Source organism: Dermacentor andersoni, chromosome 3, assembly GCF_023375885.2.
Source record: "Dermacentor andersoni chromosome 3, qqDerAnde1_hic_scaffold, whole genome shotgun sequence".
In the NCBI taxonomy this organism is placed as follows: Eukaryota; Metazoa; Arthropoda; class Arachnida; order Ixodida; family Ixodidae; genus Dermacentor; species Dermacentor andersoni.
This window is the reverse complement of record NC_092816.1, coordinates 141,702,489-141,726,067: the sequence shown is the minus strand read 5'-3', so window position 1 is coordinate 141,726,067 and position 23,579 is coordinate 141,702,489. Positions and strand designations below refer to the sequence as shown.

General features: G+C 44.0%; 1 protein-coding gene across 1 annotated transcript in view; it reads left to right on the top strand.

Annotated features, from left to right (window-relative positions):
• LOC126525130 (uncharacterized) overlaps positions 1-23,095 on the top strand; it is a 40,112-nt gene extending 17,017 nt beyond the window's left edge. Inside the window, exon 4 of the mRNA XM_050173186.3 lies at positions 21,325-23,095. Coding sequence (XP_050029143.2) covers positions 21,325-22,293 — 969 coding nt within the window. The 3' untranslated portion in view covers positions 22,294-23,095. The remainder of the gene's footprint in view (positions 1-21,324) is intronic.
• The last annotated feature ends 484 nt before the right edge of the window (positions 23,096-23,579 follow it).

Below are 23,579 nucleotides of genomic sequence, written 5' to 3'. Positions count from 1 at the left end.
CATGTGGCCACGATGACCACCCACCAAGACAATAAATGAGTTCGTGCCTTTGTTGAAAATTATGTGTCAATTCCCTGTCATGTGCTACACAGCTTCGCTGATGAACCACCTTCACAGAGTCGAACGGCTCATGATTTTTTGTTTGCACGCCGTATGCAGTGAAGGATAGCTCATTTCATATTGATTTAGCTAGAACCTAACCACATTGAAATCGGGAGACCAAAGCAATATCCTGTCGCTCTGGCATGACAGGGCCTTTACTTGAGGCCCGCAAGTAGTGGGTGCACCGCCTCCTTGGCTACAAGCAAGCTCTTTGCTGTACAGAATCCACGCAGGTTCAGTAGCTGGACATCTTACCGCTGGTTATTTTCATTATTAGCAATTTTATGTAGCAATAGTGGACCCCATGATTGGGTCAATGAAAGGTGGAATTATAGGCATGCTAATTACTCAATGTATGAAAGGCCACATAGTGAAAGGCAAACACGGCTAAAAACATAATTGGAGTAAAAAGAGAAACTACACAAGTGGCGGAACAAGGAAATAAGGCGAGCTATTCAAGAGCTTAAACAGGCTTCCAGGGATCATCAAGAAGCCAAAAAGCTGGGATTACAAGAAGGAAAGGTACTTCTTAGATGTAACACGTACAGGGAAAATGAAAGGGTTGCGAGCGAACTAGTGCAAGATAGAATACATGTACAAGTGAAAGTTGCATGTATAACATTCGCAACGCAGAGGAACGCGCACCAAAAGATTCTGGAACCATCTAAGTGCACTCGAAGCTTGAACACAAAGTTCTCGCGCCAGAAAAATTCGGGAACCATGTTAAAGCAATCGGAGCTTCCGCTAAATATTCTCAAACGGCGATAAAAGATGGTGGAAGGAGTGCAGGGTCAAGGGCAGCAGTCTGAAAGCGGAGGCTTCACTTTTGGCCCTGCCAAACAGTAATATACAAAGGAGACCACACCAGAATAATTATATGGCTATTTCATTACACAATATTCATACAACGGGTGAGTACGTTGTGGAGGACGGTACGTACAAGAAAAAAAAGAATTCGTTTCCATCCTCATCTTTCAAAAAAAAAGAAACACACACACACACACTCGCCAACGCCGTTATAGGACCTCGCATGCTCATGCCGCATGATTAGACCATGCGTCAAAAACACAGACACCTATAACCCAGCATCCGCCGCTGCTTCAGAGGCGTGCGCAGACCGCAGCCGGTCGCTTGAGCACTCGATAAGTTTTACTCGCCCTGTACGGTCTGCTGTTATTAGAAACCGAGGGTGCTATAACGTAAAGCGATTTCAAACTTGTCTATTCCAATTCTGCAATCATCCCTCCACGATTGGTCGAATTTTTTTTCGGACCACCCCACTTCGCCTGCCTGTCACGCGACGTCACGAAAGCCGCGACAGCTCCCCATCTGATATGACGTATATACACTGATTATGCATGATTGGCCCGAACGAAAGACAAATAGTTATTTGTTATTCTACGCCTTTTTGGCATTGCCCCTTGGCTATTGGTGGAAAGTTTTCGGACTACACCCACTTCACCTGCCTGTGACTCGAGATTACAAAACCGGGAAAACTCGCCGCTCTAAAGCGACGTGTACGCTTAAAAATGCGTTAATATGCTGAACACAACTGAACTTTTTTGCTGAATAGAGGCAGGCTGCGTCGTTCCGAAAGGAATAAAACATGGCTGCCGCAAATTGCTCAGGCACTGGCCACTCGTACCTGCCGGAGAGTATGGGTTTATTTGCTTGTAACAAAACTTATTGCCTAGCCGTATAACGTTTTCGGGCACTTTCGGTACGTTCACGACCTCATCCTGCCAACTATTCTTTGCTGAGTATCCGTTTTAGCCGCATTCTTAACCGTCCAGCGCATGCCGCCACGATTTTCTACCGGCCACCGCAAGCAAAGTAAGGGAAAGTGGACACATCGCAGACGCCGGCCCCAGCCTCGTCATTCAATTATCAATGTTCCGTGCACTGGCTCCTGCCCGTCGAATCCCTATCCACTTGACCGTGTTCCACGCCTCTTGTCAGCCAATTATATAAGACAAGCCGTTCAGTGTAGCCAATGTTATTCGTTTTTGAAGCAAACAAAAGTGACTTATTATAAACGAGGAGAGCGTTTGATTGTCTATTTAAATAACCCTTCGGGCCACCGCCAAATGCTTGCGTCAGCGGTTACGCAAATTTGCCCCCATGGAAATTGGAATAAAATCATATAAGAATTCTTTTACGTTATAGGGCCCAAATATTATAATATTCATGCGCGGCAACGTCGACGAACAATCGAGGTAGTCACGCAATCTTTCTAAAGGCAACAACCTGAACTTTCGTCAAATTAAACAATGCAACTTATTCATGAGCAGAGCGACGCTCATACTGCTAGGATCGTCTTATGTTTCGCAACTATTCATCGTTGCTATACCACGGCTAATAATTACAGTGAGAATGCTATGGTAATGGCACCTTCACGAAACGACTTTTTGGAAATGCACAACTGATGGGCGAGTCTCGTTGTAGGCTCAAACACGGCACGCATACATCGTGCCGGGTGCTCTGTCCACCTTAACGCCATAAGAAACTCTGGACAAGTCGACTTAAATAACTTCAGTACGTCTCATAGATCCGTTTACCACTTAGAAGACGTCACGTCATACTAAATAGACTTAGCGAGCGTTAAAACAACTACCAGAACCTTGCGCCAAGCGTATAGCTAGCATAAGACCTCGAGCGCTCGCCCAAGCCATCCTGCCGACTGCCCATAGATGGCACCGCTGCATATGCAATATGGCGGTGCCCATGAAAAAAACAAATGCGTGTAGGGTATCGCGGCACGCCATACTTTTTTATTGGGTTTCCCCTTTCGTGTGCGAATATAATTTACCCATCTCAGCTTGCGAAACAAAGGTAGCGTTGCCAGGGTCATGTCATGCAGCCAGCAAACCATGTATGTCGGAACAGCGCAACTCGATGAAACATGCAGGAGAGCGAGCGCCGCCTCGCCAGTTGTCTCCACCTGCGTCTTGCATTCACACACGCACATCTATCCTTCAATGTGTGCGGCGAAAACAATGCTGCTTTGTGTGAGCGCACGTCTTTAGACATTACGGAAGAGGTCTGTACGCTCAAGTTGATTCGCGTTGAAGGCGTAGCGGATGGCGCCCATATTACTGACAGTCATGCCAACACTCCACCTGTTTCTGGATACAGATTCAAGCAAAAAAATGCATATTCACAGCTTTTGTTTGAATACATGTAAGGCGAAGCTTGCGTCAAGTGATGTATACGAAATTCTATACGACTACATCTGTGCTTAATTTCATAACTGTGCAATGTGGGATCTCAGGCAATGTTTATTTTCATCCACAGCGAAAGGTCACAGTTTAATTTTTATGCCTATTATGTGTTTCTATAATTTTATGTTTACACGCTACACCACTCACAAGCTACGGCGAAATGAACACAAATCAGGCGGATACCGTGTGATACGGTGCTACGCAGTGATGTTACGACGACGAAGGCAATATATGACGGGTCTTGAGGGAAGAATGGTGATAGCAGGTATGCATGTACAGATGCGACACACATTTTGCTATATTTAGGGATGCCGCACCTCTTGTGACATTGTGGAGTATAACCATTCTAGAGGATTGGCGCGGGATGGGTACACCCCTTGTGGTGCACGCCGAAGCACTAAGTAAAAAGAAAAAATCAAGAAAGTGAAATAATCCGTTGTATGTAATGGGCCATTCTACTATGAAGTCGGTATGGTTTAATGTTGGCTATGAGCCAACTTTATGCTGCCAGCATTCATATAGATCTTTTTTTTGTTCTTGTTGCGCAGTACCGAGGTGTGTTTACTTCCAATATTTTGCCTCCTTCCAATTTTGCCTATATACACTCTAAAAATTTTAACACCCTTAAGGGTGTAAATGACTTGTCCCATGGGTGACACCCTTTTTGGGTGTATTGCTACACCCCAAGCAAAGCGGTGCAAATTAACACCCCACAAAAGAAGGGGTGTTAATATGACGTCACCTTGCCTATGGGTGTAAAACAAACAACACCCTTTCTATATGGGGTGTAACACAGACACCACCCTTTCAATATGGGTGTAGCATGGACAATACCCTTCCAAAAGGGTGTTATCCCTGCAAGTATTTTAGCGTTCACTACAGCCATGTAGTTAATGGGCAGACTAGCTGTTGTGAATGCTGCCTAGCCTTAGCTATGGTACTACCTTGTTCAATATGAGCCAGAATCTGTGAGGCGTCGTCATATTGCGCTTCTGGTCCGTCATGTGGTAGCATAACGTGCGACCCTTTCAGGAAAAAAATTTCAGTTTCATGATCACAGCAATGCACACACCCTATGCTTTTCGTAATCTTCCTCTGCAGTGATAGTACACTGCCAGCAGGATGCAGAGCGCAATAACAATGCGCGCTGCACTAAGGACACAGGATCTCCCGCACCTTGGTGCACCAGTACTTATCACTCCGTGGAAACAGCACACAGCCAAAAGCATGGTTAAGCATGGTTAGAAAAATTAAAAACCTCCACTTTTCTTGGTCAAAAATTTTCGCAACACCAGCTCGACCAGCAGGGAAAGACACCACAGCTCGTTGTTGTAGCTCATATTGAATGCCATAGGGCGCACGCAATGCATGGATTGGCATACGTTTGCCTGTCAAGATGTTTTTTGCCGTTTTAGGCACATATTTTATACCTCTGTTCGTCAAAGTTGTCATTTATCTCCACGGGATGCTTCTACTAGTACTTTCACATATGTGACTTAAAGGTAGCACTGAAAGCCAAAGAACAAAGTGCAACAAAGCGCTTCCACTTAGAATAATGTTTCAGCATTTACGAACAAAACAGCATGTGTAGCTGTGCATGCTGTTCAATATATAAGCATGCACTATTTCCTGAAATATATGTATGCTCCACTTACTGCCAGTGACCTGCTTATACCCAATAATTTAGTTTTTCACCATGTGCTTGCATTGAATATCCCACAGGCATTTTAAGTTAAGCTACCAGAATAACAATCAGCTGGTCTAAGGTTACCTAATTGAACAAAATCATTGTAAAATCTGTGACGAAATGTCAGAAGAAAAGTATTTATTATTTCATTAAAGGGAAATGGTAACATAATAATGTTTGCACATTTTAAAATTAAAAAGGACGAGAAGGAGTAAAACCATACCAATACAAAGACATAAGCACCGAATAATGGCACAGGCTTGCTCAATTAAATTTTAAGCAGAACAGCTTTTTTTAAATAACCTCACTACGAACTATCACGTTTTCCTTCGAAAAGCACTGCATCTTATTATAAAGTACAAAAATAACCGGTCACATAAGTAAGAACAAGTCTGAGTGTGTCTATGTTAACACAAGGATAGAAAGTTGGGCGAGTTGGTACAGTAACATGATCTTGGATTGTAGCGCGAAGTGACACGGACACAGACTAGAAGCAGACAGGATGAGCGCTAACTCTCAACTAAATTTTTATTGAAACGAAGAACATATATATATACATATATATATATAGGTGACTGCAAAAAACCGCAGCATAAGAACATGACAAGGTATGAAGACATCAGTTAAACATATCAGGAAGTAAGGAAGTAAAAAAAGGAAACATCAAAAAGAGTACTTCAGTTTAACACACGTGTTGTGAAGATACTGAAATTCGCATCCTAACAGAGACAAAGATGCATGGCTAACGCAAGTCTCTCCTAATCTTTTAATGTGGAATGCCTCTCTATCTATTTGTTGTGAAAAACTTTGTTTCATATTGTGTGGACATGATTAGTAATGGCAAACTTAAGAGCTGAATAAGCTAGTCATGTCGACACGATATGAAACAGTTTTTCACAACAAATAGATAGGCTCGAGAAGGCTAGTTATCCTGTGCATTTATTATCACTAACCTGCGGAAAGCTTTTAAAATGGGTAAAAGGCCAGGCTAAGAAACAAGAAAAACAGAAAAAAAAGTTTGCTGTGGTGCCCTATGTACATAGATTATCCCATGGTTTATGGAACGTGGCCAATAGATATGACTTGAATGAAGTTTTCTTGGCCCCGCAAGTTGTCTATCATGTGCCTATGATAAATAGGAAACTTGAACAGGGTGGCTAAACAGAAAAGATGATTGCGGCGTTAGACATGTGTCCCTTTTTGTGCCTTGTAACACTGGTATACTTTATCAGATTCCTCTCAAGTGCGCGAAGACTTACATTGTACAGAGCGGCAGGTGCATTAATATTAGACTAAAAGAACACATTCACTTTACAATCCTAATGCTTCACATCTAGCGTCACATTGTTTCAATTGCGGTTGTAAACCTTTGTTTGAAAACACAAATGTCAAACCACACGGGAAATAATCGAGGCATTCCACATTAAAAGATTAGGAGAGACTTGCGTTAGCCATGCATCTTTGTCTGTTAGAATGCGAATTTCAGTATCTTCACAACACGTGTGTTAATCTGAAGTAGTGTCTTTGTTGTTTCCTTTTTTGACTTCCCTACTTCCTGATATGTTTAACTGATGTCTTCATACCTTGTCATGTTGTTATGCTGCGTTTTTTTGCAATCACCTATATATATATATATATATACATATATATATATATATATATATATATATATGTATAGTTAGCTGAAAGTTAGCGCTCGTCCTGTCTGCTTGCAGTCTGTGTATGTGTCGCTTCGCGCAACAATCCAAGAGCATATGTGAACAAAACATGGCTAGTAATAACTAGTGAGCACTGCACAAAAGTTGAACATGAAAACTAGTAATAGTAAAGACATATACTTGCATAGACAATATATAATAGTATAGACAATATTTTGCAACTGAACTGCAAAATATTGCAAATATCACAAAGACAACATAAAAACTGGGCAGGACAGAGCACTGACTGTTAGCTATAGTTGAAATATGCACACCAAATCTAGACATAAAAAGTCAAAACTAAACTGCCGAAAATGGTCATCTCTCCAAGAGACCACTGAGGAACAAAAGGTATACTTTTTATAAATCCATCTCATAGATTACTGATCTAATTAAACTTGACACATGACCCCTTGCGTGTAACAAATGCCCTGTTCTCGTTACATATGCATGATTACCAGCCTTGGTGAAAGAATGACTTGCACTAATGTTTCGAACACCGTTAAAAATGCTGCTTGTTCTCAACTTTCTGTTATGACAGCACACTTGTGGGCAGTTGTGAACCCTAGTTGCCTATAGGGCTCAAACACCATGTTTTGGCTGCACATGTACTGTCTGCCGAACACCTGGTTCAGGATAGCTTGCATCTTGGAATGTGCAGCCACACTGGTGGCACAGCATTCTTTTTTCAACTTGCCAGTTGATAAAGCCTCAGCAGCTGCAATCACCTGCCATTGCTCGTAAAGGTGCCATAAGGTCAGGCTGCAAACACAGATACCACGTAGCAAAACTTTCAGAGTGCATTGTGTGAGTCGAGGTGTGTAATTTGTGCTTTAGTTTGGCAACGCTGCCACATTTACAACTATTCATTGCAGCTCCTAAATTTCAACATCAACACAATAAATCAGTACAGTTCCTTCAGTATGGTGGCAGATGCTCAGCTGCAGGCTTTCTAGAACCATGCATTATCTTCAGACAGTGCCAGTACAGCCCGTAGCACATCTTTCAAGCACTCCAGACAAGTACACTGATTACACTATACACAGAGCATCTGGTGTCGATTTACCTATAGAGGCAAGGTAGCCCCTAGAACACGTTTTGTGACAGGTATGCTGGGCACTTTGTCCCCTGAAATGCAAGTGCCATTTGGTACTTCAGTGCCTGTAGTGTCCTTTACATCTAAATGAATATTGAATACATAGTAGTAACATGAAGTCGACAAACAAAAGCCATCAGCCATCAACTGTGTGGCAAATCTGGGTGCAAGCTATTCTCTTATCAAGTATACCTGTAGGCATTGCGACCAATGTGCTCCCAAGATGTATGAGGCATTAGTCATTGCAGAGTTGTAAGGACATGACAATCCTAGGATGATTATGTTCTTGAGGCTTTTTTCCCCCACTTTCCATCTTTTGAAACGTGTATACTGTAGTCATGAAAAAAAATGCTACAACTGGCGGGTGATAAGTTTTGCGTCTTATTTCCTAGCAGCTCATTGAAACGAGCCACGATGACAAATTCAAATGCTGTTGCCTGATCAGACATTGAAATTTCTTAAACACTAACAAAACCAGATAGACATTAGAGTGAGCATCACTTAAATACATTACACTGGTTTAGTTATTGCACCACTTTGTGCCAGGTAAAAATGTTAGAAACATCAAAAATGGTAAGATTCTACGGCCAACCGTGAAAACTAAATAAAAAATCATTAAGCTTTCTTAAATGGGTACAGGAGCTTTACAACTGGCCGTCTTGGTGATGGACATGCAGATAGATGAGCAGCCATTCCACTGAGACGAGAATGTTGAGGGCTTCGCATGGAAGTCTGCGAGACACTGCAGAGTAGTTCTTGGTCCACGTGAAGGAGGTTGCTTGCATACACGTCTGGGCCACCATACTGAATGCATGGTGTTACCGGAACCTTTTTCCCCTGCATTGTGGTAAAAAAGCATGGTTAAGTTTATATAATATTTAATATGCAAAAAAAAGAGGTGAGGCATGCAGACAGGACACGAGAGTAGAGAAGTGAACACGAACACGAAAGACATGAAAAATTTCATTAAATTGTTTTAATAGATAAAATGTTTATGCTATGTGTCATTCATTATGAGGATTCATAACCGCAACATATTTCACATATGAGCAGGTAGAATTATCAGCTTGGTCAGTTTGTACAAGCTCGTTTGAGGCAAGAAATCGAGTTTCACAAACAAAACCTCAACATTCTTGACTGAAAAAGGAACACCTCAGATGACATGCAGTCCTGTGAGTCGGAATTGCACAGTTCAAGAAAAACAAATTAAAACTCACACACCGATCCTGAAAAAGGAATAAGCACCTGCTACTGCAAAAAGCTAATTAATTGATAGGTTTTAGTAGCACAAGGGCATCTTTGGCCAAAGAGCGCGAAGTCTATACTGCAAAAGATAAACTTAGCGCATCTTTACAAAGCAAATATATAAAGATGACTAATGCCTTTCTGCGCTACAGTTGCTTTGCTCTAGCGTGAAGTCATTTTAATGCATGCACACGCATACACACGCTACACCCAAGTTTAACAGCTGCAGAATTAAAATTGGGCAGCAACGAAGTCGCAACCTTTAACCCTTGATCCCAAGCTGTACTAGTGACTGGAGGAAGTACCAATATCGCCAATGACGAGTCACACTCTTTCTGCCCGATGTTATGCTGCTGTTATTGTCAAAGATGAGTTACAGTCGGCATTGAGGGAAAGCTGCCCTCAAGAGCAGCTCTTATTTTTGTGTTATTTCTAACCAGAGACCAATGAAGTAATATATTTTTAGAATGAGAATGACACCCAAAAATTGAGTACGTAAAAAATTTGGAAAATTTGGTACATTTTTCCGGAATTAACTTGGGGGTTAATGGTTAAAGCGGCAATCCAGAAACTAGAACAAGTTTTTACATGTTTGCTACCAGTGAATGCTAGAAAATATGTTGGCATTCTGTAGTTTCGTTTAACAATGCAAAAGGGATTCTTAATAACTGAGGAAATAAATGGAAAAGTATCATGAAGTATATTTCGCGAATGTAATGCAGAATCACTCAACTTCTGTTACTATATAATCTCCACTTGATTAACCTGCACTTTCTGAACTAGTTCAGGAGGTGCTGCATTTCACTACTCATTACACCAGTTCAACGTGGCAGCAACTGCACGTTGTGATTTGTTTTACTTAGTGCAGGCTTTGTACAGGGCGAGTTCACAGCATTCCGCACACTTGGCCGAAAGGTAGTGCATGTTTACGCAACGGGTGTGGTGCCGCTTCTGCACGAGCGAGGTGCAGAAATCAGTTTCATACAATAATTACTAGAGGGAACTCTGACGTTAGTGTCTACAGAAGATCAAACAAGAACGGCTTCACCAGCATGGAAATTATGGGAAGTACATGGATTTGCCTAAACTTCATCTGTTTGGCTTCAAACGGCTTTGTGACTTTGTCAAATATTGTGTAATAAATAAATAAACATTAAAATCGTCCGATGACAGGATTCAAACACAGGAACTCTAGAACACAAGTCTGATATTGAAACCATTAAGCCACGGAGGCATGTAACGACAAGCGAGTGCAACGCCCTGATGAATTTATCGCGGGCATACCAGTGCCTTGAGACGCTTGGCGCCTTTCAATTTGGCCACCTGGACAAGCTCAATCGTTGCAATTAATAGCAATTGTGCGTGTTGGCGCCGTCTTCTGCACTTCGAAGAGTATAGACTGCGCTGAAATCGACAATAAGATTTATATAGCGTATAATATACGAAGCCACAAGAACGTTTGAATTCACAAGCTCGAATATCAGACAAATCCATGTGCTTCCCACCATTCCCATGGTGGTACGACTGCAGCGCCAGAGTTCCCTCTAGTAATTACTGTAAGAAACTCTTATGGCAGAAATAACCGAAGTGCCTGTCATTTTGTTTTGGAGTAATAAACTAAGTTTTTCTGTCCTATAAATCTTACTGGTCATTAATTCCAAGTTTTAGTGCAGCCACATGTCTAGTAGGCATTTGTGGTATTTTGAATAAACATTGCAAAGCCAACTGTGAATGTTCACTCTGGTAAATTGTTTATGATCGAGTAGCATAGACTACTGAAGCAATCTCTGGAAGGCAAGTGAAGTAATTTTCTTATTAGCAGCCTTTAAACAACATTCGAGCATATGACACATGCACCTCATATATGCAGATAATATTTCCTTGACTCAGCAAGAAGCGATGCTTCATGTTCCACAAGGCTACTTCAATCAAAGCAGTATTGGTGCTCTCTAAAAACAATGCCAATGCAGATGATTCAAATATTCTTCAGGGGCAACAGTTATGCCTGAAATCATGCTAAATTAGCTTCTTTAAACACATGATCAGACCGTGTTAGAAGTGCTTCTTAAAATCCTCCTATTTATTAGACTAGTCATATATCTGTACACAAAGGCTACTAATTAGGTCCCATGCTATATCATCATCTTTACAAAAGCTTCACTTAGTAATACACATGCTGTGATAAGATTTGAGACCACATTGAGATGCTGAACAAGGTGAATTCATTATTTTTCAAATGAAGCTCCTGTTCTTCCAAACGAGAAGAAAGGATACTGAGGGTCAAAATTTTTCTGAATCACACCTGGAAGATGCCAGGAAAGGCACGTGGAAACTTATTTGTAATTTTCTATTTAAATGTAGAAATGATAAAGGGAAATGAAAATGGTAAAAAAACAACCAGGCATGGGGGGAGAACGAACCTACAGCCTTTGCATTACGCATGCGATGCATTAACCACTGTGCCACCGAGGCAGCATTCAACCGTCCACAATGGCCCCTCAGATTGTCGACGCTTGAACGCGGCCGTAGTACCACAGTGGTTAGTATATCACTTGCGTAATGTGAAGGTTATGGGTTTGTTCCCCACCCACAGGTGGATATCTTTTAATCCACTTTCATTTACCCAGAATTTATCATTTCTATACTTCATATAAAAAACTTAAAACATGTTCCTTTATGCTTTCCTTGGCCTCATTATCTGCTGGCTTCTTCCAGTTCTGTTACTTCAAACACTTATACATATTCTAATCTGGTAAGTAAACAGCTTTTGCATGATGGTGGAATGCAATATAAAACATTATTGCAGGGCCGTGTTATGTAGAATGCCTTACATTGCCCAGGCAAGGTGTATTAATGTCAATCTGAAAAAAACAAAACAATTCCCACTCTAGGCAGAAATGCTGTGTACTGCTGTGTGCAACAGGGTTTAACGAAAACAACTTGTTCAGAAATAAAGCCACCAAACAACGAGGATATATGAGAACTAGATGAAAATTGGTGCAGTTGCATGTTAAAAATTTAGCACAGCAACAGATGAAGTCTTAATGAAGGAAGCGCGAGGATGGTTTATTTTGGACACACGAGGCAATGTACATGAAAGATGCATATGAGCTTACACGTGGAGAAATATTGTTTATGTAGCAGCTAAACTACGAACAGGCCTAGAACACACTGATACAAGGTGTCGAGCAGGTAAATCTTATCATGCCCTTAAGTCAAAGAAACATGGCTGTTTCTCACGATTCGCTACACATGGCTGGCTCACACAACTTAGCCACTTCTATATATGCCTTGTAATTACCAGGTGGTCTGTGTGAGACGTGCAAGCTTTAAATATGTACAAGTGCCACGTAGCTGGACAACACCAATGTAATGACGTTTGGCATCGTTTTGAGGAAGTGAAACCAATTCTTGCATTTTTCCTAATCAGGTAATTAGTTATTAACGATTATTTAACTGCTCAAATATTATATTCAAAGCAAAAGTGTCAGTGTGAAAATTGTAGAGCATCCTGAAAAATTCCCTATCCAGCTTTCTACTGCTCAATAGGTGCAACAATTTTTTTTTTCAAGCTTGAAAGAAGCCAGTGAATACATGCAAGAAGTGCTGTGCAACTAGCCACTCGTGGACCTGAACTCCTCATTTGGCATTCAGCATTTGGCTCCTCCTTTCATGCTTGAAAAAAAACTTTTCAAAAAGAATATTTTAGAAATTGATTAATTATAATTGACTATGTTTTAGGCAAAATGCATGAAATAGTGTGACTGCCACCTCCATTTTCGGCGACATGAATTGACTCCATTTTCATTTCCAAATCCAGCTATACATGGTGCGTGTTTTGAGCTGGTTCTGTAATTTAGGCTGGTTTTAAATAATTGAAGCTTCGCACCTTAATAATGGAGTCAGCCTAAAAAGAAATTGGTACATAAACGGTCGCTGTCAGTACTCCATACTCCTTTAACTTAGTGCAAAGTGCTTGTGAGCCAAGAAGTTGGTAGCTCTAAACAGTATTTCTCATTTTGACCTGGTGTTATAGCCCACTTACTATGATGCCATGCTGCTCAGTCATGCTGGTCCCAGCTTCAATCTAGGCAATGGCAGCTGCCCTCCAATGGGGGTAAAATGCAATAACGCTTATGCACTTAGATTCAGGTGTACATTAAAGAAGGCCAGGTTCCCAAAACTTCAGGTTGTGACTTTGGAATGTAAAAGCCCATAATTTAATTTTAAAATCTAAAGTTGCTTTATTAGGAACAGGGGCATCATTTTGAGCTTTTACTGCACTGCCATGGCACCAAGAAGCTCCGAGTAAATAAAAACAATTTCTTAGACAATGTACATATCTTGCAAACATTTACAAACACTTCTCTGCATGCACCTCTGTTGCTGTTATATTTAGATCCGTATGCCAAGGCGGGCTATGATGTTAGAACATGTTTCAAACTTGTTTTTTTTTACCGCTTTAAAGTTGTTGGTTATTTTGCATCTCATTGTGTGTTGAACGCACATTTCAATGCACCAATTTCTTCAGAAAGTGCACTCCTCTTTATTCATTTGTGCATGCAAAAAGGGTTCAGAAGAACTGCTTTCTGAAGATCTGTATAACAAGCAAAAAACAATTCTATGTAGGCTGCACAAAGAGAAAGGATTGGTTTGTAGATAAGTTATTTAGTTCTTAAAAAAAGAGGCAGCTGTCAGTATTCTGTTCCAAAATAAAAATTGCCCCTACCTGGCTCTGCTTCATTTTCCGATGCTGATGGTCCATTCGGGGGCACTAAACTGATAGGCTGCACTTTGGCCATGTCGGGTGTGCTGTCACCAGGCCCAAGGTCGATCGACATCCTCATCAAAAGTCGAGTCCAAACGCTATAAAAAAAAACATCTCATCACTTTGCTATCAGTTTTGTCATCTTGCGTGTTTCACACACGGCCGTCAGTGACATATTTCGTCACTTGGATACTGCAAAAAATTCAAGCATTTTCTGGCAGCCAAGCTGAATACACAGTAAATGGAGAACATTAAAGAGCAAATGCAGTTGTCACATTAGGTTGATCAAGTACAGCAGAAACGGAAATAACTCAGTGATACTGTGTCTGTTGGCTTTGAATGCAAGAAACGTAAAAACAGGAACTTGCAGCCACGCTAGTTTGAATTTCCCGCGTTTGCTACACCTCCCAACAAGTTTGGCATCGTCCGGTACTCGGGGATAGTAATCGCTTAAAATCAAGATGAACGAGCGTCGGCATAAATTAACAGGATACTTAACCGGGCAATATTGGCGCATAAAACAACTCACGTAGCGAAGCTACTGTCAATTACCCGATGACGCATCTGCGGGCGGTGCGGTTTGGGCGAACAATTCAAAAAGGAATGAGAGTTTCACTTGTTTCACGCCTACTAAGCTAAGACAGAATTTGAGTTTCTTCCTAAACTATACTGGATATTTACGCTCCGAATAAAACGCTGGAAATTTTGTTACGTCACATTGTATACGTATGAAAGTGAGGAAATAAGCTTTTATTGTATTCTGCCCAGACGGCATGCAGCAGCTACCACTCTCATGCAACAAAAGCATGAAAGTGGTACTCGCGGCACGGAAAACAAACATATACAGCGCCAACGTTACGCCCTTTGGAGTTGGAACTAAGCACGATCAAGCCAGTTAGTTTTCTAGCTTTCATAACGCCATGGAACACGACCAAACATCGAGCGAAACAACTGTCTGCTCTGGAAAATTATTACCGCTTCCATTTATATACCTATCGCTGCCACAAGCAAAAGTCAATGGGCTAGCTGTCCACAAGCGGCAGATTAGACTGACAGCAACATATTACGATAACGTAAAACAATTTCCACGCTGACTTAGCAGCCGTGGTATGCGCTAAGTGCCACAGTTCTCGTTTGCCGCTCGAAATTCACACCATGATGACGGTCACTGCATCTTTCACATGAAATATTGCACGCTTCGCTCCGGAGCTCAATAGGAGGGCGAAACGCATTTGCACGTACGTACCTGAAATCCGCATGCCGGAAACCCGTCGACGCTTCCGAGAACGGGGCACACAGCCATACACTCGTACGGCGGCTTGACTTGGACGTGAGGCACTTCTATCAAATATTTCACATGCGACATGTTTCACACCGATTTCGCAAACACGAGAAAATGCCGCAGGTCGCAATGCGACGCCGTGCACCCGTGCATCTACCGATGAGCTGCGTGCACGGACTTGCAGAAAAACAGAACTATGACAAAACGGCCGGCGCGAAAGGATGGCGGCTCTCGTTGCGGAGACGATGCGGACGAAGCAATGTTGCCAACTGTTGGTTCCGCGTTATGCCGGCGGTGGTGGCTTTAGTGGCGTGTGTTACGGCTGTCTATTTTTTTATTTCTTTTCCCCAAACAGTATAGCTAAGATCAGTACGTTGTTTGAATTTTTAACTGTGTCGTTTGGCATTATGTTTTTGTCTTTTTATGCTATTAAGCGGCCAATTATGGCCTCCCAGGGTCGCGCGCGCCAGCTTCGCGCGCAAATCTCAGAGGCCATAAGACAACTCGTTAGGAAATGTCGTTCTTGTCGTTGTTAACGTTTCATCATCGTTTCTTCAACTGAGATAGAGAGGTAGTGTCCCTTTTCCCGGGGTTGGGAGGGGGCGATCAAGACGGCATCGCTCAGCGGGGGGCGGGGGAGTAGGTTGGTGTTGGTTGTTATCGCGAAATTCGCGAACCCTGCGATTTTTTTTATAACGTAAGCATTCTATACTTACCCAACAAGAAAAACCATCCGTCCGTCATTCCGTACCGCACGATATCTTTCAAAATAGAACCCGCAGCAGCGAGTGAATTCACCTTCGTGCTAGCTCTCGCTTCAACGCGACCGAAGCGGCGAGAACACTGCGCTCACGAAGCTTTCAGCTCATGCCGCACTATGCGCTTTTCGCAGATCACTTTCAAGATAGGTGTACGCGCGTCTGTTTTCAAAGCGAAGTAAACGGTGAGAACACAGCGCGCGAAGTTTTCAGCAGTGGGCACACTCTGTCCACAATGCTGTTCGCTTTCAAGATACGGTTCGCGCGGCCGGGCCACAAGCAGCCGCCGCCGGAGAACGGTTGATAATGGTTCGACGCAAATGGGAAGGGCTAAAGAGCGATAACGGCTCAAAACGAACGGAACTTCACCAGCGCACCTGGCCCCGCCACCTGCAGTACTTTGCTTGCACCATTCACTTGGCGCCGCCGACCTCAGCAGTTCGTGTCGCCGCAGCGCTGTCGCTTATAGTCGTCGGATCAAGTCTCATAACATTAATAACGACATGGACTGCGTGTAGATGAGGAAGAGTCACAATGCTTACACATACTTAGACAAATCCGAGAGGAGTTCCTGTGTGATTTTTTTTTACCGGAAATGTGCAGTCAGCGGTGACCCAGAGTTGACAATGCATGTAAGAGGGGTGCCAAGCTTTTTTTTTTTGTGAGAGTCTTGCCCAGCTCCCAAAGATCTGCTCAAGCTAAGCCTTGCTGATGGCTGTATGTTTTTTTTTTAATTGTCGCATGCCCTCGAACTGCCACGAATCCTACAGTGTAATGACATTAGAGCAGTATTCACGTCCAAAGGGAAATGCAGCCGGTAATTTGGCTGCCTAAGGTTTGCGGCCCGGCGGCAGCTGCCCTCCCCTCCCCCGTTTCCGTTGACAAGTTAGGGGGAGGGGTCTAGAGCAATCTTACACCCCCCTCCCCACAGTGGCGTAGCCAGAAAATTTTTTGCGTGTGAAGGGGGGGGGGGGTCCCAATTGACCGTGGAGGAGGAAGGAGCGGGGCCATTGCCATAGTAGCAAAAAATTTACTGTTAGTGAGCGTTACAAGTGCCCGGCGTGCCCCACTTGGCCACGCCGTTACTCCTCCGCCCCCTCCCCCCCCCGCAATCGACGTAAATCGAGCTATCAGAACGTGCATGACACGCATGCATGACATAACAGGAATGACATGCCGCGAAGCTGGCATGGATGTCGTCACATAATCATCATCATCATCAGCTTATTTTGACGTCCATCGCAGGACGAAAGCTTCTCCAGCGATCTCCAATACCCCTGTCTTGTGCTAACTGGTTCCACGTGTCTTTAAGTTTCCCAATTCCATCACGTCCACATTATTCTCTGCCGTACTCGACTGTGCTTCCCTTCCCTTAGCACCCATTCTGCAACTCCAATAGACCAACAGTTCTCTCCCTTACGCTTTGCAATGTATGCCCAGCACGACTTCTTCGTTTAATGTCAACCAGAATATCAGCTATCCCCGTTCGCTCTCTAATCCACATCGCTGTCTTCCAGTCTATTATCGCCATGCCTAATAATTTTCATACCATCACTCGTTGCGCGGTCCTCAACGTCTTCCCAAGCTTCTTTGGTAACTTCCAAGTTTCGGCCCCATACGTTAGTAACGGTAGAAAGCAATGATTGGTCATGATTTAGTAATGCCTGCCGTAAGCTCTCCAGCTAATTATTTTGTTAATTTCCTTGATCAGAGGCCCCTGCGAGTAATTAACCTCAATAAACGTATTTCTGCGCAGGTTCTAGAGGCTGACTGCCAACCATGCCATTCGATCTCTCGCCAGGCTGCGGAACATTACCTTTCTCTTCTGCATACTAACTCTCAATCAGACTCTTACACTTTCTTCGCCAAGGTCCTCAAACGTTTGTTGCAAATAGTCTGCAGCGTTGCTGAGTATGCGAATGTCATCTACAAACCGTAAGTTGGTGAGCTATTTACCGTTAGCCTTCACTCCTAACCATTCTCAGTCTAACTGGTTGCACACCTTTAAGTATTCAGTGATAGCATTGTAAATTTTTTGCCATTGATCATATGAAGCCGTTTACAGATATCTGGCTATACAAAGTCTGCGCGTTAGTGTCATCCGTTCGATATCAACATTCGTGGGAAACTTCATTTTTGACCGCTGTTCGGAGCCAGTGCGCTGCTGCCTAGATGCCCCGATCTAATCATTCCAGCTACCTGATTCAAGCGCAGGTAGCGCGCGTTTCATGTATAGCCAATATCAAGGCCTTAACTGGCAATGTTCATTTATCATATACTGTAAGTTTGTTCACTTACTCCCTTATAATTAGGGTGTAAATTAGAACGACTGGGGTGTTCCAAGGGTGTTTTGTTGAACACCCTTTTCCGTTAAAAAAGGGTGTTTCAAGGGTGTTTACAAGGGTGAAAAGATTATTACACCCGCATTACACCCATAAGGGTGTGAAATTTTTTAGAGTGTACGCGTTCTGTTCGGTTGCTGCAACGTCACAAAGTTGTAGTATGCAAAATTTGTGACAGCGGGGCGAAGAGAGCAGCCAATCAGGAAGCGCTGACGTCCCCGGAAGTTTACTTCCGTCGTTTGTTGTCTGCTTGCAGACAGTACACTACAAAACGAAATGTTTCTCGTCTTCCAAATGAATGAAATCTATATCTAAAAAAATGAATTTTTTCTTCCCAAGCCCAAACACGTTTTCAAATAATAGTGCGTGTGACTACTGCAATTTATAACTATTAGTTTGTCTGCGTCGTCTCTAGGTGGTCTCGCGCACAGCTAGAAGAGGGAGAGAGAGAGAAAACAAAGATAGGAAAGGCAGAGAGGTCAACCAGAACAGCATCCGGTTTGCTACCCTACACTGGGGATGGGGGAAAGGGGAAAAAGAAAAAAAAAGCGACGGCAAGAGTGGCGCACGATTCAAGAGGCAGCGACAGCATTCTAGTGGCTCGCTGGCACAGATGATGGGGTCGATTTCTCTGTACAACCAACGAATTATTTGTTTCGAGAAACAAAAACGACGCCGGAATTCACTTTCTGCCATTTCTTCAAACGCGTTTCGCACCGCCACCCGCTCTGCTCCTTCCTCTATAAACGCCAGCGCAACAACCTAAGTTCCCAACGGAAGCGCCATTTTCTCGAATTGAACTATGGATTGGATCCAAACGTGCCATGCCGCAGCCGCCGGTTGGATCCAATCCAATCCACCAGGCGCGCAATGCGAAGCCGTATGATTGCTCCAAACTTCCCAGCTTCCGTCGGGTTCGGCGCCAAGCCGACGAAATGCTCGGTGGGAGGATGATTGACAGGAGCGTGTCGTCATTTTGACGCCACCAAAAACGTGGCCGCGCCCCTCGGCTGGCGACGTCGGCGCGGAGTAGGGCAATCGCGCGCGCCGGTAACCGAACGAACGCGCCGTACAACCATCTCCGATCGCACCCTAGCATACAAGCGTATTAGCTCGTTTGCTTGTGCTATCATTGCACGCTGATAGGAACTTCGCATACACATGCACAAATATGTCCACCGAGATACTGAGAAAGCCAGCCAGCGGGTAGCGGCGCACAGCAGCAGAGGGTCCGCTCCACCCGTGAGGGTCGCGGAAGACAGGTTCACTTTGAAAGAGAGACAGAGAGACATTTCTGGTGTCATTGATTTTAAAGCATGGCGCGCGGCTATACGAAAGAGCCGCTGGGCACGGCACCGCTGAAGACGGGCGCTAGTTTCAAATTGAACTCGCTTCTTTCGAATCCATACTGTAAATGTATGAGTATTGCCCGAAGGTTGGGCGGTTGGAATAAATTAATCTGACCGTCGCGTCTGTCGCTGTCATTGCGATATAGTGCGGCGCCGGTTCCTTCGTAACCTGCTATATGTGTGGCCACCTATGCCTTGGGAATGGCAACCATTAGTGCTCCTCATCTTATGCAGTGGTTTCCATGGGAAAGATCCTCCTGGCGGCGGCGACAGATATTTTATCTAAATGAATGCCCCAGTTATTAGACGAGGCTTTATTTGGGCCAAGTGCATGAGCGGCATGGCATGCTTGCACGCGCCAAGACGGCGTAGCCGGGACTATGGAGTGGTATAGCGTTAAGTCTAACTGCTAATGAGGGGGCGCTGTTGCGGTCGGTGTGATGGGATTGTTACATAGCATGAACTGGTAAACTATGCTGCCGCTTTTTGCTAGCGTATATTTTTTGCTGAGTAAAACTTGTCGTTCTACCCTTTATGTAAGATCAACCTGCAGCAGAGGCACCCCGATATTTTAAATCACTATTTTGCGTCAGTAAGAAACGTCGTGAGAAGCGTACATGCGATAATCCATCCGCTTTAACAGCCCGTTCTACACATTAACTTATAAATTGCAAGTCAGCGGGCTTGACGTATCAGCTATCCCCCAAAATACCTGTCAGTTGTCCTTATCTATGTTTTCAACGTATGAGTACTAGCGGGATTTGCGTTCAGCGTTTGTACAGGTCGCAGAGGCGCTCTGGTGGCATCTGTTATGTCACTTACTTATTTTAGATTAAACTGAGGACCACCTATTCTGACTGTACTACATTATCAATGACCTTCCGTTGCTTCAATTTCACTGCAGATGTGTTGTGTTGGCGCTTGTGTGCTGTCTCCATGGATTCTGAAAGTCTGGCTAAGAGGAAAACGTTTCTGATTTACAGTCTCCTGCGCAATTGATGAGACCCTAGTAGAAATACGAAATAGCAGCTTGGCATACAAAACTTGCAAGTAGTGTACACGGGAAAGTGAAGAACGCGAAATTTTTAGCTCATGTTATCATTGTTTTTTATATGGTACGGTGCCCTTAAGCAAAAATATCGAATTCAGTGAGGACCGTATATCGCAATTTCCATGTTGGCAGCAGAAGCACAAAACTGAATTCTCAGAAGATTTCAGCATGTTGTGTTTTTATACATTAGTGGAACAAAAGGCAACATGCAGTGCCACAGTGTACGCAAGATGCTGCCATGCCGATCGGTAAAATAATCAGATAACAAGTTGGCATACCAGAAAAAAGCCCTACTTTCGCTTCACCCACAAATACCGTGACAGAAAAATAAATACAAAGAGAAAATGTTTAATTTCAAAGTGTCGGCTTCATGACACCCAGAGTGTGTTACATAAAATTCGATACGTCCATTCTATCTACAAAATAAATAATCTATTGTGATAAGATGTAGGTATAGCAACTACCCCAATAGCATTGAAATGAAGAGAGACCTTTATTACATAGTTCAGTGCTCAATATCCATCGAAGAGAAAGTTAGTAGCAGTGTAGATGCTTGAGGGTGCCCCTGCTGTCTTCCTAAAATTCAGCTCTAAACTTGAACTGCATCAATCTCATAGATTTGCTAATTTGCGGAGGTCATTTGCTGAAGTATTCACAAAATGTTAAAAAAGAACGTTGTTTTCAGCCCTGATTTTTTTTTGTTGTTTGTTTTCTTTATATTCATAGGGTGGCTTGTGTGCAAGTGGAATTTGTAAGCCGACGTCGTCGTTTCAAGAACACAAGCGCTTCAAGCAGGACTTCCTCTCTTCGGTCATGTGTCATCGTTATGGCATCGGTTGCAGGGACACCAAACCTAATCGCGATCAAATTTCAGCACACAATGTTGGCAGCGACGGAGGAACTGGGGAGCGAAATGTTGTACTGAACACTGGGCGAAAGCTAGATGTAAGCGTTAACTCAGGTCCCGGCGGACGCCGTGCAGAGGCGAGCAGTACTATTAAACACGTCACCGATGGCGCTGGCGGACTACATCGTACACGTTTTATTTACGGCGATGATGCCATATCTGGCGCAAGAGCCTCAAGTGGCGCTAAAGCTAAAGCTGAAAACGTTCATTTTATTGAAGGAGCTAGTAGACTTCGTCGCCAGAGGCGATCGTTACAAACAACCCATACTAGCCTTAACGACTCCGTGTATAAAAAGCTACTGCAAGAAATAGATGACGACAGCGATGAGATAATCCCTGTACGCGCAAACAGAGGTGGTATGGAGAATTGGGCTGGGCTAGGAAACAGGGGTGGAGCTGGCGTCAGACCAATCTGGGATCGCCATAGGTATGGCCCAAACGTCAGAAGTCCTTTCGACTCCGGTCACAGCAGTCACAGTACTGGGCGCCATCGCGGCCTTGGTGGCGGTCGAGCATTGGCCATGCTTGCTGCTGCAGGCCTCCTCGCAGGAGGCAACAGCCGTAGAGGAAGCAGCGCGATTCGTGGCGTAGCGGTCAACCGTGGCGCAGGAACTTACGATGGTGCCTCAAGTCGCTCGCCCAGCATCGGCAGCGCTTCTGCGGGTAGCCGAAGCATTAGCCGTGGCGCCAGCGGCACTCGAGGGAGTAGGAGGGGGAGTAGCAGCCGTGGAAGTAGCAGCCGTGGTGGCAGTGGTCGTGGAGCTGGCGGCCGTGGGGCACGAGGATAATTAGTTCTACGTTGTAACCAGGAAAACGAGCTACCATGCACGTCAGTGAGGCTCTTAGCTTGGGAAAACCTTTTGTAAGTGCTGAAGTGTTGTGCAGTAAGGCACCCAATTCTTCAGCAAGTATTACCCGCGATGGCAGTGGTTGGCATTTCAGGTTTTATTTTGACATTTCAAAGATGCTTTAAAATTCATGCAAATTACCTTTAAGGGAACAAAAAAAGAAATTAAAATTGATAATGAGACGAAGCGAATGTGCTTATAAACAAAACTGAAATACGTGAGATGTTCATATTAAGAATAAGCGCGTTTACCAGAGACACCCTGTGGCCAGAGCCACGTGTAATAACTGCGGTATACGGTCGAGCTACCCACTGTCCGGCATAATAGAAGCGTCCTGAGCATATTGTCAAGGAAATTCATCGGCAGGATACAGAAATGAACGAATTAGTGTTCTAGTGGCGTTTGGTTTTCTGTATTGGTTCAAATTGTTGTTGATTTTAACAGATCGAGGTTAAAGAAAAATAAACGATGGAGCCTAATATTAAATAAGCATAAGGGCCATATCTCATTGCCACAAGGCGTCACATTCGGCGCGGTAGTTGAGGCCGAAGAGGCAGCCGTGGCTCTAGCGGCAGCGGAGGGCTACCGATCCAACAGGTCCTTAACCATACTCACAGACTCCCAAGCAGCATGCCGCAACTACCTAAACGGCAGAATCAGCCACAGCGCGCTCCGCACCCTCCGCTCAAGTGGCAACACCGTCAACAACCAGGCCAAACACACGATAGTTTGGGTGCCGGGACATACCGACATTACGGGAAAGCAGGAGGCGGATAGGATAGCTCGAGGGCACGCAACAAACCGAGCATCCAACAATCCCGACCCCGCTGAGGAAGCCGAGCCGGTAGCCCAAAGCTACTCAGAGATATTAAACTACTACAGAGGCATCAGACGAAAATACCCGCCCCCTCACAAACAACTAAATAGAGAAGACGCCATAGCATGGCGGCAGCTACAAACGGGAACATTCCCGTGCCTAAACATGCTAAGCAAGATCTACCCCACGCAGTACGAGAGCAAGTGCCCATGGTGTGGAGACAAACCAACCCTATACCATACCACATGGGCTTGCCAGAAAATAGATGGGCTAGCCATATTAAAAAACCCGAGTGCGGAACAGTGGGAGAGGATGCTATCCAGCGACATCCTGAAAGTCCAACAAGGACTAGTAAGGTGTGCACGCAGGGCAGCTACCCTCAGCGGAGCCCTAGACTAGGGGAACCGAC